The sequence below is a fragment of the Rhinolophus sinicus genome, linkage group LG06, assembly GCF_036562045.2.
Source record: "Rhinolophus sinicus isolate RSC01 linkage group LG06, ASM3656204v1, whole genome shotgun sequence".
Lineage (NCBI taxonomy): Eukaryota > Metazoa > Chordata > Mammalia > Chiroptera > Rhinolophidae > Rhinolophus > Rhinolophus sinicus.
Window position 1 is genome coordinate 109,811,670 of NC_133756.1, and position 17,856 is coordinate 109,829,525.

General features: G+C 38.1%; 2 protein-coding genes across 5 annotated transcripts; one reads left to right on the forward strand and one right to left on the reverse strand.

The window, feature by feature from the left end:
- Positions 1-4: 4 nt before the first annotated feature.
- CREBZF (CREB/ATF bZIP transcription factor) lies at positions 5-5,488 on the forward strand. Of its 3 annotated transcripts, XM_019739619.2 has the most exons (5): positions 5-1,329; positions 1,539-1,616; positions 2,683-2,751; positions 3,365-3,479; positions 4,499-5,488. In XM_019739619.2, the coding sequence occupies exons 1-2, from the start codon at positions 266-268 to the stop codon at positions 1,552-1,554; spliced, it is 1,080 nt and encodes a 359-aa protein (XP_019595178.1). In that variant the 5' UTR covers positions 5-265; the 3' UTR covers positions 1,555-1,616; positions 2,683-2,751; positions 3,365-3,479; positions 4,499-5,488. The 3 variants fall into 3 exon arrangements, with proteins under 3 accessions (XP_019595178.1, XP_019595179.1, XP_019595174.1); XM_019739620.2 differs by lacking the exon at positions 3,365-3,479 and having other exon boundaries at positions 9-1,329; positions 4,499-4,787; XM_019739615.2 differs by lacking the exons at positions 3,365-3,479; positions 4,499-5,488 and having other exon boundaries at positions 9-1,329; positions 2,683-3,363.
- A 3,629-nt stretch (positions 5,489-9,117) lies between these two features.
- TMEM126A (transmembrane protein 126A) lies at positions 9,118-16,052 on the reverse strand. 2 transcript variants are annotated; one of them, XM_019739623.2, is made up of 5 exons: positions 15,914-16,052; positions 13,607-13,705; positions 11,216-11,409; positions 9,985-10,099; positions 9,118-9,349 (listed from the first exon to the last, which is right to left on the reverse strand). In XM_019739623.2, the coding sequence occupies exons 2-5, from the start codon at positions 13,696-13,698 to the stop codon at positions 9,154-9,156; spliced, it is 597 nt and encodes a 198-aa protein (XP_019595182.1). In that variant the 5' UTR covers positions 13,699-13,705; positions 15,914-16,052; the 3' UTR covers positions 9,118-9,153. The 2 variants fall into 2 exon arrangements, with proteins under 2 accessions (XP_019595182.1, XP_019595181.1); XM_019739622.2 differs by having other exon boundaries at positions 15,752-16,038.
- Positions 16,053-17,856: the final 1,804 nt, after the last annotated feature.

Below are 17,856 nucleotides of genomic sequence, written 5' to 3' on the forward strand. Positions count from 1 at the left end.
GACCGACTGACTTCCGGCCAGGCCGTTGTCTGGGTGGCGCGGTCGAGTCATCGCCGAGCCTCGCGGCCTCGATCTCCCATCCTTCCCGCCCCCCGCCTGTGCGCGGGGGGTCGACCAGCCAAGAGGGGCAGGAGGCAACTCGGACCTTCCTCGTCATTTCGTTCTGGCCGGCTCACGGGCTACCCGCGCTGGGTCCTGGGGTCCTTGGGGCCCGCGAGGCCCGGTCTAAGAGGCCGGGGCCTACGTGGGCCCGCCGCTGGGCCCCATGAGGCACAGCCTGACCAAACTGCTGGCGGCCTCGGGCAGCGACTCCCCAACACGGAGCGAGAGCCCGGCGCAAGCCGCCACCTGCTCGCTGCCCCCGGACTTGACCCGGGCGGCAGCGGCTGCAGAGGAGGAACAGACGGCGGTAGCCAGATCTCCCGGCCGTGAGCAGCTGCGCGGCGACGAGGGCGAGTTGGAGGACGGCAGGGGGGGCCGCGGCGGCGTGGTCGTGCGCGCGCCCTCGCCGGAGGAGATGGAGGAGGAGGCGATCGCCAGCGTCCCTGGGGACGAGACGGAGGACATGGACTTTCTGTCCGGGCTGGAACTGGCGGATCTGCTGGACCCCCGGCAACCGGACTGGCACCTGGAACCCGGGCTCAGCTCGCCCGGGCCTCTCTCCTCGTCCGGCGGAGGTTCGGATAGCGGCGGCCTTTGGAGAGGGGACGACGACGACGAGTCCGCGGCTGCGGAGATGCAGCGCTTTTCTGACCTGCTGCAGAGGCTATTAAACGGTATCGGAGGCTGCAGCAGCGGCAGTGACAGTGGTAGCGGCGAAAAGAGGCGGAGAAAGTCCCCAGGAGGAGGCGGCGGCAGCAGCGGCAACGACAACAACCAGGCGGCGACAAAGAGTCCCCGGAAGGCGGCGGCGGCCGCTGCCCGTCTTAATCGGCTGAAGAAGAAGGAGTACGTGATGGGGCTGGAGAGTCGCGTCCGGGGCCTGGCAGCCGAGAACCAGGAGCTGCGGGCCGAGAATCGGGAGCTGGGCAAGCGCGTCCAAGCACTGCAGGAGGAGAGTCGCTACCTACGGGCCGTCTTAGCCAACGAGACCGGACTGGCTCGCTTGCTGAGCCGGCTGAGCGGCGTGGGACTGCGGCTGACCACCTCGCTCTTCAGGGACTCGCCCGCCGGGGACCACGACTACGCTCTGCCGGTGGGAAAGCAGCAGCAGGACCTGCTGGAAGAGGACGACGCAGCGGGAGGAGTGTGTCTTCATGTGGACAAGGATAAGGTGTCGGTGGAGTTCTGCTCGGCGTGCGCCCGGAAGGCGTCGTCTTCTCTTAAAATGTAGGGTCAAGTAATCTGCTCTTTATCCGCGTTTACCCCTTTCAACTCCCTTACACCATGTAAAACACCTTAGTGGGACATCTTCACTGGACACATTTCAGAGGAGGAAAAAAGTAATATTGAATCTTTAAGTGTTTAGCTAAAAGCATGAATGTGACACTGTAACCAACTCCTAATGATAACATGTGACTATTAAATCTCTCTGACAGTTTCTTTTTTAGGTGATTTCCTTCCTGCCAGGCTCCGTTGTAGGGGTTACAGAACAGTCGTTCCCGCCTCACAACCTGGTAAGGATCCATCTCTTCACGTAACGCTCATGCTCTGCTGCTTAGTCTACTTTAATGGGCAACATCTCAATTTGTGTGTGTGTTGAGATTTTTTTTTTCTTTTTTGGAAGGCGGGAGGGGAATCTGATTTGGGCCCTGTCCACCCTGGAAACAGACTTGTGCTGGTCAAATAATGTATTTAAGATGCTTCTTCTGGTTGAAATAGCTGTTAATGTGTCCCCTTGTTCAGACTTGCGTGTACCTAGCTCTTCTGTCCCCAGTGTGGACATGGCCTTGGATGACATCGATTCCAACTGTACACTGAAAGCTGCTAATAGAAATACAGTTTGGAGACAGTGAAACAGGTGAAGTTGAATGGAAGTTCCGAGTTGTACCAGGTGCAAATTGGAATTCCAATTTTAGAGCAACTTTTCAGAGGTTGACAATAAGTGTTTGGGGCATGCACAAATGTGATAGTTATTTTGCTGGAGATGACAGAGATCTCCTAAATATTCAAGAATGCCTTTTAGTTTTCAGTAGATCTAGAAATACAATATTCAGATTAACAGATATCTCATCATTAGAAAAAATTTGGAAATTAACATGCATATCAGACTCCTGTGTTAGTTAATAGGAGGAGGAATCAGAATGGTTAATGAAATGTTTCTTTGAGAACCAGCAGTGATTACCCTATCACTGAGTATGAATAAATTGTTGAACACCTTTATTTTTGTTGTATTAAAATTTTAGGTTAAATTTATGTAAGATTTTGAAGGTTGTGAAATATGAATGAAAACATGTAAAGTGAGGCTTCACAAAGAATCTTATTTCAAATATATTTGTTCTATTTAAAATTATTTAAAAATAATTTTAAAAATTGAGTTGTTCTGGCTACTAATGACACGATTGACACTTTTCCCAAAGATGGGACATATTCTTTTGCAGTATTCTGTTATCTATTGTCCAGTTGTATAAATAGAGTTACGGTGTCCTTCAGTGTAAGAGACAATAAGAAATTCTTTGTGAAACATCACTGTTTGATAAAGTATATACGTATTTAGCATCCTTGTTTTTCTTTGTGCTAAAGTGGATACAGCTGTTGGGGCAGAAGAGACGGGACCAGCTGCTGGCCACATTTCCTGCTTTATTTTAAAAGGTAGTATAAGAAATGAGGAAAAAGAGGTAATATCAGGGCTTCTGCTGTCTTTTATTTTAAAATGTTCATAATTAAAAAGTATTTTCCAGCAGTCCAAAGATGTAAGTTATCTTACACATAAAATGTTTTATTTTGTTGTTATTTGGTTATGAAAATGGAATCCTTGTTCTTGCACAACTGTAAATGTTTTGTTGCTAGATAATACGATTTGAGACCTAACTTGGTCTCTGGTTTCCAGTGCATCACAGCATATTTTGTAAAATCTTCTATTGCACTTGAGCATGAATGGGTAGTAGCCAAACTCACAACCTGGAGTGATGAACCTGCTTATACCTAAGTGCAGGAGCAAGCCCCTCACAATGCAGCTGCATGGATTTTTAGTGCCTACTGAATTACATATATAAACCAAAAGTAGTTGGAAAAATTATTTGAAATGACTAATTTGTGCTATCTTTATGGAATATGTTAAATGTAGCTTTTTGAAACAGAAGCCTTGAATTGAAATTTAATTAATACTTGAACATTTTGTATATATTTCTTTGTATATAATTTTGTGCAGTACCAATGACAAAAATATGGTGTCATAATAAAACCAGGTTTGTTGATCTTTCAGTTATGGGCTCAAAGAATTTATTCATCTCTATCATGACATTGGAAAATAATGGATGAAAATAGGAAAAATAATTGTTGTTAATGCTGACTGTGGGTCTTAAAAGGTTCTGGAAGCAGTAAGTGCGTTTTTCTAAAAATTATACCGTTCCTTGGCATATTTTCTTCCTAACGGCAATGCTTTTCCTGCATTATTTGAAGTTTGGGGCTGGGGAGAAACAGTAGTCAAAGCTTTCTGAATTGGGATGCTTTGAAATTCCAAGTGTAGATTTTTAGAATGTCATTTTATAAATGGCAGTTTTTGGAAATACTTGATTAAGAACTTTTGAAAATGGAGATTAGTATCACCTATTTTTAAAGCTGCTTTGTTAGGTTCCTTATGTTTTAACTGTCTTCTTAGTTTCCATTTCATTTTCTTTTTTTTTCTAATTTTGGTGACTCGGTGATTTTGTCATTTTTTACATCAACTTCATGGTCTTGTTTTTACATGGTATTGCATGTATTTAGGACCTATCTAGCAGGGGCTTTAAATAAATTTGGTCACATTTATGTGTAAGCACATTTTACTGTAAATGTTTGAGTTTCTGAATTTACAATAGATCTGTTTATTTCAGTATGTAGTAGAATATCTTAAAAGTGTCCTATTCACTACTTGTTAATTAAAAAAGTTATGATTAATATGAAACTGTTGTCTTACTATTTTTAAAAAATTGTGTTCTGGTGGATAGTTGCATAAAGGAGATTTCTGGAATATAATATGGATTGTTTTGAAGTTTACAGGTTTGGCTTTATTTATAGTAATGGAAAAAAACAATTTAGTATTTGGGGAACCTTTTTTCCCCCCAATTTAGCCACTATGGCAAAATGTTACAGAACTAAAGATACAGCTTTTTGATGTCTTCTGATGGTGACAGCAATTCACATTAATTGAACTAACACATCATATTGACCTACTATTTCTATCATATTGACTTTACTATTTCTGCACTTCCTTGACCAGACTTAACGAAAATGTCCACGCTTGTTAAAATGTAGTCACACATTTGTCCTATAAGCCGACAAAAAGTGTTCAAAATATTTTAAATATTTGTGCATTTTATAATCACTAAATTAATCTCTCTCTCTTCTCTTTAAACAGCTTAGCAGTGTCTGCAAAAACGAATCTTTTCCTACAACCTGTTAACTGACTGGACTGATGGTAACAAAGTAATTGTGGGAGCCATGTCGGTCAAAAATTTGGCATCTGCTGAAAAAAATGAATGCCATTTTCAAGTTCCCAAATTACTTCTATACTGGTTTCACTTTCCAGGTTTCACTTTCCAGAAATGGAGATATGAAAAGATTCTCTGGAATCCTTGAAAGACTTAATAGAAACACATGAGACTAAGTTAATTTTGGAACAAAATTATACTTTTTTTTTTGTCTTTCATGGGAGTGATACTCAGTTCTTTGCATACTTTTTAAAAAAATTGTAACCATTGGAGAAGAGAATTATAGTATTTCATCAAGGAGTATTAGATTCTTACATAATCAAGAGCACATTCTATGGAATTATTTTTAGTAGAGTAGAATTATATAAACAAGCCATCAGTGATAACAAGGCATATCATGAGTTTGTGTTTTTTCCTGGAACGTGAGAGAGAATCTGAAGTACAGACAGAGCTTGCCGAGTAGATTATGAAAGTAATGTAAAGTCCTTAGCTATAAAGAGTAGTCTTTTTAAATAGATGCACTGACTTGTATATCTTTGAAAAGTTGATTTATGACTAAATGTGTGGTTGGTTAAATGCAATTCAGGGTAATCCCAGGATGTGTGGATTCTGAGGTTCTGGCTTGTTGAGCTTTCTCTGAGTTCTTGACATATATATATGTTTTGTTGAATATTTTGAGGTTCCTAATGAATGGTATACTAGTTTCTATTGTTTTATATAAATTAAAATTTCTGTAGTGTTATGTAAGGGCTTTAGTATCGTGGATCATGGGAGTGGCTTTTTTCATGGAATATGGTTGTTTTACTTAATTGAAACATTTTTCCAGTTTATTACAAGTGTGAAAAACACTCAGAACTCTGGATTGTTTTATTGCATTTTTGTTGGATTATGTTAATACATTTTTTTCACGTGGTCTAGACCGAGCCATATTATCTTACATTTGGGAACCATGCAGATGATAGAAGTGGGAGGGGGTAGGAGATAGGCTCTTAATTCTTTTCTTTCCAGAATGATTCATTATATTAGGTTGGTACAAAAGTAATTGCGGTTTAAAAGGTTAAAAATAAATGCAAAAACCACAATTACTTTTGCACCAACCTAATAACGATACAGTTTGGTTATTGTATAGTATTATACAAACTGTATTAAATCCACTCAGTTTCTTGTAATCTAAGTGTATTCAGTGTCTGATGCCTGGCAGCAAAGAGCATTCCCAGTGACTCATACTTGAGGACTGATGGGTGTTCCTACAGTACAAACAATGCTGCTGGTTGTAATTCCACAACCAAGATTAGGCATCAACACTGTTTGGTGACCATAACTACCACTTTGATAGAACAGAATGGATCTTTTGAAAATATGTGATTACTAAGTCCACCATTTTGAAAGTATAGTTTAAGGTCTTACTAACTTAGGTTTTTAAGTTAAGTAATCTGATAATTAAGTAATACAGTGTTTTCAAGTTTCTAGGTTTTTTCCCAGACTCATGATCAGTACAAAGTTTTGAGACCCTCCCAAATGTTTATATACTTAGATTTTTATCGTGCTGTTTTTTTCCTCAGAAGTTAGGTAGTTAACCACCTAAGCCAAGAAAGGAGGAGGAGGAGGTCTTTCATTAGGAACTTGTGGAGTGTTTTGTTTGGCCAGCACAGTATTTTTCACGATTTCAACTTGCAGTACATGAATACTCTGTCCACCAGTCATTCCCTCGAGTATTACAACAGACTGAGCTCTGACCTGGATTGCAAATGGTTATTTACATTCAGTTTCGAAGTGCAGAAAAATTAAACCGGAGATATTTTACATTTTACTCAGAAAGTAAATTACTTTGTCATTAGGAACATAAATCATGTATTATTTGGAGATAATTTCTTGTAGATATAGGTTAGTAGGAAGTTGCTCTCTAACTTGTTTTTTCATTGCTTTGGTTACTACTGTTAAGTGTTTTTATTCCTAGGTTTTTTTTACCTTCCCCCAATTTGTACATTCTAGATTTGTTACTTAGCGCTCTTACCCCCACTTTTTAAAAAGAAATCAGTTCATAGCAGACTTGCGAATAATTTTAAAATTTTTGTTGATCCAAAGTTACTTGTTTTGTTGAAAAAATTTTGCTCAATTTTTAATCTAATTTTAAAATCTATTCACGAATGGTGTTTTGAACATATGCATAGATAATGAATTTTATTGGTGGGCCTACTTCCTTTAGACTGTGCTTCCAAATTCTGTATCTTTCCTGTATACCCACAATTTCCTAGGCCCCTTTGGCTTTTAGTGTACTATAGTTGGGGGTTTGCAAATTATATTCATATTTTAAGTATAATGTAATATGAAACTTTTTTTTAAAGCCAAGTAACTACAAAGTAAATTGTAAAATATTTAAATAGGTCTTTTATTGTCACAATTGAAATACCACATTTTCCTGGCTGAGGCAGTGTTCTTTAGGTCTGAGCTACAGATGACTATTTCCTTAAATTGTAATGCAGATCATGGCAGGTTCACGTCACCTGCCTCCTGACCAAAAATTTTGGCAAAGATTTATAGCAACAGATTTAAAATAACATGCTCTTTTGCTTATGTTGTCTATTCCTATTAATTAATTGGAATGATGATTTAAGAAACACATGGTGTAAAGGAAAGATGTTAGAAAGATATCCTGAAACCATTGTAAACTCTGGTATCCATTTATAATTATGCTAGGGAGTAAATGTGGGAATGTTTAAGGATAAGTAAGAAAACAATTTGTACCAATCAATTTAGTTACGTATATTTGAATTATTCAAGTTGATCATACCATACTTTATTTTTAAGGAGTCGAGTAATTATGGTTCTTAAATTTTTGAAGTAAGGAATTACTTTTAATTCATTGTTTACTTCACTGTGATAAGTAGAACTCTGCTTTAAATAAAAGTGAGAGAATGCAGATAAAATGTATAATTTTGGGTCAGAGATTTTTTATCTTGATATTTTACCTTGTGAAATAGGTTAACCTATTTCTTCCTTTTAAAAGGAGAAAAATTATATATATTTTTTCTAGTTGTAAAGTGAAACATATCCATTACAGAAAACAGAAAATCAAGATGAAATGAAAAACCACCCGTAATTCTATAACCCAGAAAATATCTACAATAAAATATAGATGCTTTCGTAAGTGGGATGATATCCGGTATAAGATTGGTAGGGAATATATTTTTAAGTACCTGTTGAAAGAACAAATCATCTTTGCTCTCTGAAAAATTGAAAATGTATTTTGTTAATTTCACTTCTTTGCCTGTACTTTTTCTTTATAGACATTGAAAGCCTATTTCACTTAAGGTGCTTTTTCTAGATTACAGGTTATAGTCTCTTCTTCATATAAATTTAAGTAGCATAAGATTAATGTCCTTGTATTTGGAAGGAATAGTTAAGATGCTTGGGATATAATCTATGATGTCACTTAATATTTTGTTTGGTGGTACTGGCTTGTTTCTTAAGAAAAGTGTTGGTCTAGATAGGTGCTGTCCAGTAGCCATTAGCCACATGTAGCTAAAAAATTAATTAAAATTTAAAATTCATTTATTTAGTTGCATTAGTCACATTTCAGGTACTCAGTAGCCACAGCTAGTGGCTAACATTGTCAGTCAGATATTAAACATCAAAGAAAGTTCTGTTGGACAATACTGCATTAGATGCTGTCAGAAAAGAAAATGCTTTAAAGAACTGAGATGGAAAGTTTTAGGAAGGGGAACACAATGGGATACTTCTAAAATTTACATGATCTTAGGAAATGAGGAATAGACTAGGATATTTCAGAAAACAATACCAGTTGCAACAGGAAGAATATGGCTACCATTTGAGTGCCTGATATGTCAAGTGCTGTTAGGCAAATTACATGTTATGTAATACCAGTTGAGTGTGGTTAATAAGCAATGAGGGCCAGAAAGGCTAGTCAAATTGCTTAGCATTACACATCTTAAAAACAAAAAAAGGTTTGAGTCTGCAAAGAACTTCCCCACACTAGATGGAAACTTCAAAGAATTCTCCTCAGTCTTCTAAGAATATAGCTTTCCAAAAATTATAAGGTGACCTTTGAAGTATGTAGCTATCATTAAAACAGCTCAAGCTGAGCCTGAATAACCACTTGTAAAGAATACTGGAATTAATCCTTCTTTGAGGAAGGTTAGATATGGTCTTAGAGTCTATGGATTAATAATACCCATGAATTGGGAAAAGGAAATGTAAGGAACATTTGCTGTAGTGTACTGATTCCCCCCCACACTCCCCCAATTTTCATCCCTGTTTGGATTCTTTATGAGGTCTTCATTGTAAACTGCTCTATGGTTATTTTTTCCTGTGTTAAAGATCAAACTCTGCCTAATGAAAAGGAGTAGAGCAAGTGAGGTGGAAGAGACAATGTTGGGCAAACTAGAGCAGTTATGCTCTTGTTTAAGTGGGTAGCCTTTGCTGGTATTTAGCCTTTTGTTGCCCTGTGTGGCATTTTGTTGTAGGTCCCAGAATTGTACCTTGTGATAAATTACAAGTGTATGTTTACTCACACATTAGACAAAAGTTATTTTCACAGTTTTATTTTTGTGTACAGATTTGCTTAACACTGAATTTCTAAGCCAGGTTCAGGCAATTGAAGAGCTTTTATGAGTAGTTTATATTGTCTAGAACCAAGGTATGCTGAAAACCCAGTCTGGAGCAAAATGGGAAATAACATCTTTCTAAAGATAGGCTTAGAAATTCTTATCCAGTAAGTTAAGATGTTTCCTTTCTCTGGTAGCAGGGCTGAGGCATACCTGTAAGAAAACATTGAGAACAGTTCATTAAAAATAGTTGTATCAAGTAGCAAACTGATGTACAATATATATTAATCCCAAACGTCTTAAAATTAGTTTCGGTGAAGATTAAGGCAATAATACTATTAGTCCTAAAAACTTTTTTTTCCCTCCATTTCACCTCTGAAGGTTCATATCGCATAGATTGCTTGATACAGAAGTTCATCAGAGTAACTGAATTATTTTGGAGTAGCAGGCTTATAGCTAGACATTTTCTGATGAAATTCTCCTTTAGTGGAAGTGCTCAAATTCTTAAGAACATTGCATATATGATGTGGTTTAATGCTTGGCAGAGTACTATCAGCAGCTTTGTGGTTGGCATTCAATACACAAATTAGGGTTAATAACCTGAACTGCACCCAAGAGATACAGGGTGATAAATTTCCTGAACTGTTTCAAATTCTTGAGAAGTAATTTGAGAAGTAGTAGTTGATTGCTTATAAGAAAAAAGCAAGTCTTAATTCTTTCAAATCAAAAGGAGACATTTCCTTTAAAAATACAAAATGTGTTTGTTGTTTTAAGTTGTACATTTTCTAGGTAATCATTTATATATTACTGAAGTTTTTCAATGATTGTGAGAAAACCAAGAATCCTACCTGGCTGCTAGACCACCATTCACAGGTATCGCCAAGAAAACAGGGTACAGACCACCAAAAACAAGACCAACTAATCCACCCCGTATCATGGTACAGATTTCACAGTTCAGATCACCTAGGAAATAAATTAGTTATGGAAATGAAGGTCATGCTAGTCAAACATTATTTAAAGAATGCAAGGTCCCTTATATGTATCAGATACTCAATTTTCAGGCAGTAATATAGCAAATGCAATTCTACAAGGCATGTTAGAAAGTATAATGTACGGATAATCCACAATAGCTAGGAATAAACTGATTAAACATCTTAGGAAAAATTTTCTAATTTGTTCTGAACTTAATCTTGGTTTGCACTGCTTCCAGCTTTCTGCACTTGTATTAAAAAACCCGAGGTATTATTTTTTCTGTCTTTAAGGAGCTTTCTTTTAATCCATGGGAATTTTTTTTTCACAATTTATACTTAATCTATTTTTACATTATATAGTGTAACTATTTTTATAAAATTCTTTATTCATTTCCAAATTAGTATAAGGCATATTAAAAATAGAAAGCTGTTAGTAACTTTTCACTCAGTCTGTTCAGTCATTGGGCAATAATAGGTTTCCCTGGATCGTAAAAATTCTTTCCACACTGATCATGGACATTCAAACAAGACTCATCCAATTTAAATAAATTTGGAGCAGCACTTAACAGAGGAGAAATTAAATGGACTGCCTCCCTCCTCACCACCACCTGTAGTAATAACACTTTTATTTCAAATCATTAATCAAAAGGTTTGTCATGATTAGCTATACTCTAAGCACTCAGCATATACAGTAAACTGCAGAAATCACATCTCTATATATTTCATAATTCTTATATATACATTTAGTGCTTTGAGAAATTTACTACATAGTATTCCCATAAAAATAGTTTTTCTCTTTAAAGAACTCTCTAAGAAAAAAAAAGCATTAAAAAAATTAAGTTTCCAAATATTTCAATCCAAGCACTGCGGGAAAGATAAGTTAGATAAAGGAAAGTATTTACAACTGCTATGTCTGTACATTTTACTTGTTTGGTAGACCATGCTAATATGAATTGCCATTTTACAGAGGCTAATAAAATTTAATCTTAGTCCAAGCACTAACTACGTTATAGCATGTAACTACTTGATATTAATAGCTAAGGATTAATGTTAGGTGCAAATCATATATACCAAAGCAAATCTCTGGTAAGAGTGAAATAGAATTTACCTGTATTCAATGGTAAACTTACAAAACCTTTGTAAGATACATGTGCTGTCAAAAATGGGATCACTGCCATTGGTAAGCCTGCAGCTACACGAGCCTGTGTCACATTTAGGATGCGCCGAAAAAGACTGTTTGCTATTAGGCCACAGAGAGCAGCATTAAGTCCAACATACGTCGATCCATGTTCAAGTAGGCCCCTGAATGAGGAAAAATGGTAACATTTTCTTTGGCTCTGTTGTACGTCTGAGCTTTCCAACAATTCTGGCATATTCTATAGAACTTATCAGGACTTTAGGAATAACAGGATGCAACATTTATCCCTTATAGTTCCATAAAACACAAACCTTTTAAAAGTCATTGTTTTACATGTAGATTTTTATTTTAAAAGGCTTTTAAATTTGGCAATACTTAGGGGAGATACCATCGTATGTTTAGATTTTCTTAAATGTACTATTGTGATTTTTGCAAAGGATACTAGTACAGATATCTCCCAGCTATACAGCAGGTTAGATTTCTAAAGAGTCTGATTTGGATACCTCTCTTTTGGGCTCCCACAATTTCCAATACTTACCTCTAGCATAACACATTATAAGGCATTCGCCACTAGTAGCTGGGAAACACCTTGAAGACAATGGATGCAAAGAAATACTCTTGGTTCCAATAGCACCTGGCATAGAAGGCACTCAGTAAGGTGCAGTAATGTTTCCTTTCACTTCCCCAAAGCATTAGAGTGAATATTGGGGGGTTGGAAGAATACTAACATTTAAGGGATACTCTACGCCAGGTACTTTATCCATTGAAATAAAGAATAAATCGATATTTTAAGATGAGAAGTGGTAGACCTGGACTTGAAGCCAAGGTATGTATGAGTTTAAAATGCGTGTTCTGTGTATTCTTTAGTTTTGGATAAAATAATGCCTAAAATTATGGAAATACTCCAAACAGGCCTACTTTACTTCTTTCCTACCTGCCTTGCCATCTACAACTCAGGTGCCACCTCTTCAATTTCTCAATACTCTTAATTAGCCCAAGTCGCCATACAAGACTCCCGCTGATTTCTGTGGTTTACACTCATCTTAAAACAGCCTTTCTAGAAATCCCTAATTGAGCTTCCTACATTGTATAAGGTATTACTTTTCTTACCCGTCACTCTGCAAACATAATGTTGCGTATCATTCAAACATGATACTACATGCAGACTTTGTGCTTAAGACACAAAAAATTACCTTCTACCATCACTGTTTTCATCGTTGATTAATTGATGGTGGAAGACATGTGAGACAACAGAAATTTGCTAAAAGTAATGGAAGTAGAGAGAGGCAGTTTTTAAACTGAGGTTACATAAGATAATAGTTAAAGTGTGATGAGAACCTAGAGAACCTACCAAACAATAGAAAACAAATATGAAAGACTTGTCTATTTTTGTGGGAGCTGAGGGAATGGGAAACCTTAGCACTTTCTTTAAAATACTTGAGCTTCATAACAATCCTGTGAAATACATATTATCTCCATTTTAGTCATAGGAAGCAATACTCAGGTAATTTGCCCGTATGTTTTATATATTATCAAAATATATCGCTATATTACTGTAAAATATAAAAAGTACATAAACAAGGAATGCAACTGGAATCTGAATAGCAAAGTTTGCTGTCTCCCAATCAGATTTTAATTTATTATGGCTTAAAGTCACATTTTTTTAGTTAACAATGTAGTTAAGTACAAAATTATCTAGCAGCCCCTCTGCCAGTCAATTTTTTGAAAAAGTGCCTATTCAACTAGAAACTCATATTTTGGCAAGAATCACACAAAATAACTGGAGACATGAACTAAACGTCCATCCTCCTCAGACTGGCTCCTTTTCACTCTTTTTTATCTCAGATTTTCAGTTCAAAATTTAACCAAGCCAGAGAGGCCTTCTTGTTAAGGAGTTCACTGTCGTTCACTCAGTGTTGTCTTCATAGGTCAAGTATGTTTCCTATATAGGCTTTTCCTATTTAATGATACCTTGAAGATCTTTTAGCCACAGTCCTATTTTTCTGACATTCCTTGTCTAGCTATGTGTGTTACAGGGCACTCTCTCAGACTGGTAAGCATAATGATAGAAATGAAGACAGTTTAAAAGCTATTTTAAAGTTTTGATATTTAAATGAAGCCATAAATGTTTACATTTGACTATAAGCCAAATGGAAAAACAGAACCATTATATAATTAGATATGTCCAATATGAATTATAGCCTTGACTTCAAGCAAATGGTTAATGTGTCGGGGCCTTGGTTTTCCCTTCAAGGCAAGAAAGGTTCAGTTTCCTTCTGACATTCTGTTACTTATACTGAAACCAAATCTGAGATGATGAAAAACCACCTGGAAAAAGGTATTTCTAAGACGGGATCTTACCTTTCTGCTTCTGGAAGTTGGTTAATTTTTCTGGTTATGATATCAAAAATTCGGTTTTCCTTGACAGTGTAATCTGGTTCATGATTTTTCATCTTGAGCCTTAAAAAAATTAAAAATATCATTTTTCAATAATGTGTATCTATAGAAAAAACAAAAGGGCTTATAAAAAGCCTTCTGAAGACCATTAATAATTTTTAAACAATTAGCTATAGACTGAATTCATAATCTGCATATACACCATACCCCTCCCTCACAAAAAATCAATTCTTAAATAGAAATCAGAACATGAAAAGCAGCACATGGAAAGAAGCTTTACTTCTAGGAAATACAGAATATCTTTATAACCCTTAAAAATATTTCTTAATTTGCAAACAGCACTAAACATAAAAGACAAAATGAACTTGTTTTCATCAATAGATACCATAAGATAAGCTAGTGTGGGAGAAATGTTTGTAATATAACTGACGAGCAGTTAGTACCCAGAATATGTAAAGAGTACAAATCAAGAAGAAAAACGCAAGCAACCTAACAAAAAGTACAAAAGATTTGAACAGGCACTTCACGAAAAGGAAAGCCAAACAGCCAATAAACATGAGAATACTCTTAACCTCTTTATAATCTGTGAAACAAAGCCAGTGAGGTACCAATATGTACCCAGGTTACCTAAAATAAAAACCTAAGAATTTCAATTACTGGTGAGAATGTGCGGTAACAAACCCATGTGCTGCTGGTGGAAACATAAATTATACCCAGTTTGGGTACAAGCACTTTAGGAAGGAATTTGGTATTTAGTAGGAATTTGTGTTTCCCCGAAAATAGGACCTAGCCGGACAACCAGGTCTAATGAGTCTTTTGGAGCAAAAATTAATATAAGACCCTTATTTTACTATAAGACTGGGTCTTATATAATATATAATAAAATACTGGGTCTTATATTAATATTTACTCCAAAAGACAAATTAGAGCTGATTGTCCGGCTAGGTCTTATTTTCAGGGAAACACGGTAGGTAGAAGACACATGACATATAATTTCACTGCTAGGTAGACCCTACAGCAGAGGTCAGCAAATTTCGTCTAAAGGTCCAGATAGTATTTTAAGCTTTGCAGGTCACTTATGGTCTTTGTTGAATACTTATTAAAAAAAAAAAAAAAAACTTTAAAAAAATATAAAAATCATTCTTAGCTGGCTGGCCATACATAAAAAAGCTATGGGCTTCGTATGGCCTACAGCCCAGTAGTTTGTTAATCCCTGCACTAGTTGGGGTGAATGTCAGAGTTAGGGCAATGGCAAATGATGGGTTTTTAATGGTTTGTCTCATTAAACAAGATTTCAGGGTAGCAGAGTTAGCAAAAGTTCAGAGATAACAGCAAAGGACAACATGGTTTTATGAAATTAGATTGTCTTGATTCACTATCCATTTGCTACAAGATTAATTTACGACACTGAGTAATTTAACAAATATTTAGTGGGTATCTGTTAGATATGAGATTAACTTGGAAAATGCTGTGGACACTTAAATTTCATATTGCTAGCCTTAAAATTAAACTAGTACGTACAGTGCAGGTTAGGAATTTAGACATACTGGACTCAAACTTTTTGAGGGCCTTGGTTAAAAAAATATGATAGAATCTCTGCCCTATAGAAGCTTTGCATGATTTATGTGTTGGGGAGGGGGTGGGTGGAGAGATACACAAGTAAATTCGGTATATATAAAGAAAGCATACGGTGTATATGTCAAATTATTTCCTCAGAAAGTCCCGCCTAATTCTATCACTAGTTTTGTGTTCTAAGCTCTCCATATTGGTAAGGTTCGGAGTTCTGTGAACTAGCCATTTCTACGGTGTGACTATTAAAAATCATCCTTAATTCAGTAAAAGTTCTGATCCGGCAGCCCGCAATATGTCACTGCGTTCCCGTTATTAACAATAAATCTCTATCAAAGATAGTGCCACCTTTAAATACTACAAATATTCCAAATAGCATTTGCATTAGCTATCTCATGTCACTAAGGATAGCTCCGAGATAGGCAGTGAGAAAAGTGGGGCGTCTGAAAATTGTTAGGCCCAGGACACCCTGTAAATTGGCAGTAACCGGGGATTAAATTTAAGTGTAGGCATTTTTTTGTCTTTTTTCTATTGGCTTACTTTAAATACAAGGTCTTTTCTTCTAGGGTGGAAAATGAAGAGACCATCGGCGCCATAGGGCCGATTCCTTCTTCCCTTTCCAATTCACTCCCGGGATCTCATTCCCGAGCTGTCGGTGAACAGCCTGTCACCGCATTGCTCTTCTGATACCCGGGGACTTACTGCGCTTCCCTCCCTGGGATGTCAGTTATTCTGTCCTCCCAGCACTCGGTGCTTCCTCTTCGTCTTCCTCAGCCGCTAAGGCTCACTGCAACCTTTGCACAACTCGACAGGGCGCAGCCATCTTTGGTGGACACGTGACTCGGCCTAGGCGGGCGCGGAGTCGGGGCCGCTGATTGGGTTCTCAGGACGCCGATTACACGCACCAGCGACTTCCTGATGAGGGGCTTCCCGCGGAAGGAGGTACTGGGCTGGTGAGCCTGGAAACTGGCCCAATGCGGAGAGTGCTCTCTCGTTCAACCTACCCCCGCCTCCCAGGACAGAGCCTGTAGTGTGAAATTTTGAGATGAAAGTTGAGAGTCTCTGAACCTGTCCTTTTCATTGAAAACCTACCTTGGGCACGTTAGTTACTTAACTAATTGGCCGATAGAGCCTACCCCATGATGTTGTCATGAGTTATGTGAAACCTGCAGGGCCCTTGGCATATGGTGGGTACTCGGTTAAATAGAAGACAAACAGGAGCTGAGATTTCTTTGCCCCATCGATTTTCTATTCTCCCTTGGGTCTTTAGCTCCCTGTGCTTGTTGCGATCTGGTTGATTGTCCCACCATAATCTGAGCACCTCAAGAGAAGGAAGGAGCTCGTTTTTCTGAGGATTCCTTGGTGCCCTGCCGAGTACTGCTTGTAAAAAACAAAACAAAACAAAAAAAAGCAGGGTTGGGTGAATGTGCTGAAAGAAAAGCTGTTTAGAAAGCAGGGAGCCTCGTGGTTCCATCAGTCAGGACAATTGAGAATGAAAGTCTTGGACCAAGCCTAGCAGCCTCTTTCCTCATTTATAAAACAGGAGTTGAAATGACAATCTCATTGATTATTTTGTGAAGTTGTGAGGATCCAATTAAAGTGCTTACCAATGTTGCTTTGCAAATAATTGAACTTTATCAAAGGAGAAAGTGGTATTCAGGATAAAGGGGGAAAGTTCATTAGGCTAGGTGAACAGGATAACAGCCCCCGCCTTTCCCTCCCCCACCCCCCAACTCCTTGGCCGAGAAGGATTTATTTGATGTTGTTACCGGTGTACAGGCCCTTCTCTGAGCGGTGTCCACGTCCTTGGTGTGTTGAGCAAAGAATTGAACGAGGCACAGAGATGCAGTGGTGAAAGAGTAGTTTGTTAGGAACAGAAGTACACTCCAGAGAAGCAGGAGTGGACCTGAGCAGAGGAGTGCCTCTAGGGCTCCGACTAAGGTCTTGGTAGTTTTTATCCCTTTTTCTCTAAAATGGGCTACACCTCCCTGTTTGTGGGGTCTCTTGATTGGCATTTATGATTGATAGGAGACTATTACCTCATTTTTTCAGACTCCGCATGTTCCTCCCCAGAATTCGGTCTGTTGTTATGATATTAATGAACTTCCGGGCATATGTATACTATTTTAATGATGGTATAATGAGGTCCAGGTGGAATGAAGGTTGTTGTGGTCTTTACTGTGCAGGTATGAGTGACCGGTCTGATCTAGCTAGGTATTTTGTATCTTTTAGCTTCCTTATAGTGGTTGATGGTTATAGTAAATAAGGAAAAGGTTTGGGTGTGAAGGGAGGTCTTCTGGATGGTCGTTTTCCATAGGCCATGTTGGACCTGCAGGAATGTTACCTGACGTGTTCGGGTGTATCAGGGACGCAGTTCCTGTTTCTGCCTTCCTTATGTCCCGCTGACACGAATGATCCCCATAAATCTCTATGGGAAGTTGAGGGACAGGAGGTCTCTTCTTCTGTATCTGCTTCCTGCTGAATGTGGTCATTGTCCTTACCTATTAGGGATTCAAGGAACTCTCCCTATCTGATCTTAGATGAGAGGGAGGGGTCTGAAGACCCTGTTGACCTCTTTGTTTGGGATGTACTGGAAGCCTTGCTGGGCCATCCTTTGTATCCCGATGGCCCCTAGATGAGGAGAA

Excerpts from the sequence above, each read along its gene's own strand:
- TMEM126A (XM_019739622.2), bottom strand. The coding sequence starts at position 15,807 with ATGGCGCCGATGGTCTCTTCATTTTCCACCCTAGAAGAAAAGACCTTG. Across the intron at positions 13,706-15,751 it reads GAAAAGACCTTGTATTTAAA|GCTCAAGATGAAAAATCATG; the intron begins GTAAGCCAATAG and ends AATTTTTTTAAG. Across the intron at positions 10,100-11,215 it reads AAGTTTACCATTGAATACAG|GTGATCTGAACTGTGAAATC; the intron begins GTAAATTCTATT and ends TTTATTTCCTAG.
- CREBZF (XM_019739619.2), top strand. The coding sequence starts at position 266 with ATGAGGCACAGCCTGACCAAACTGCTGGCGGCCTCGGGCAGCGACTCC.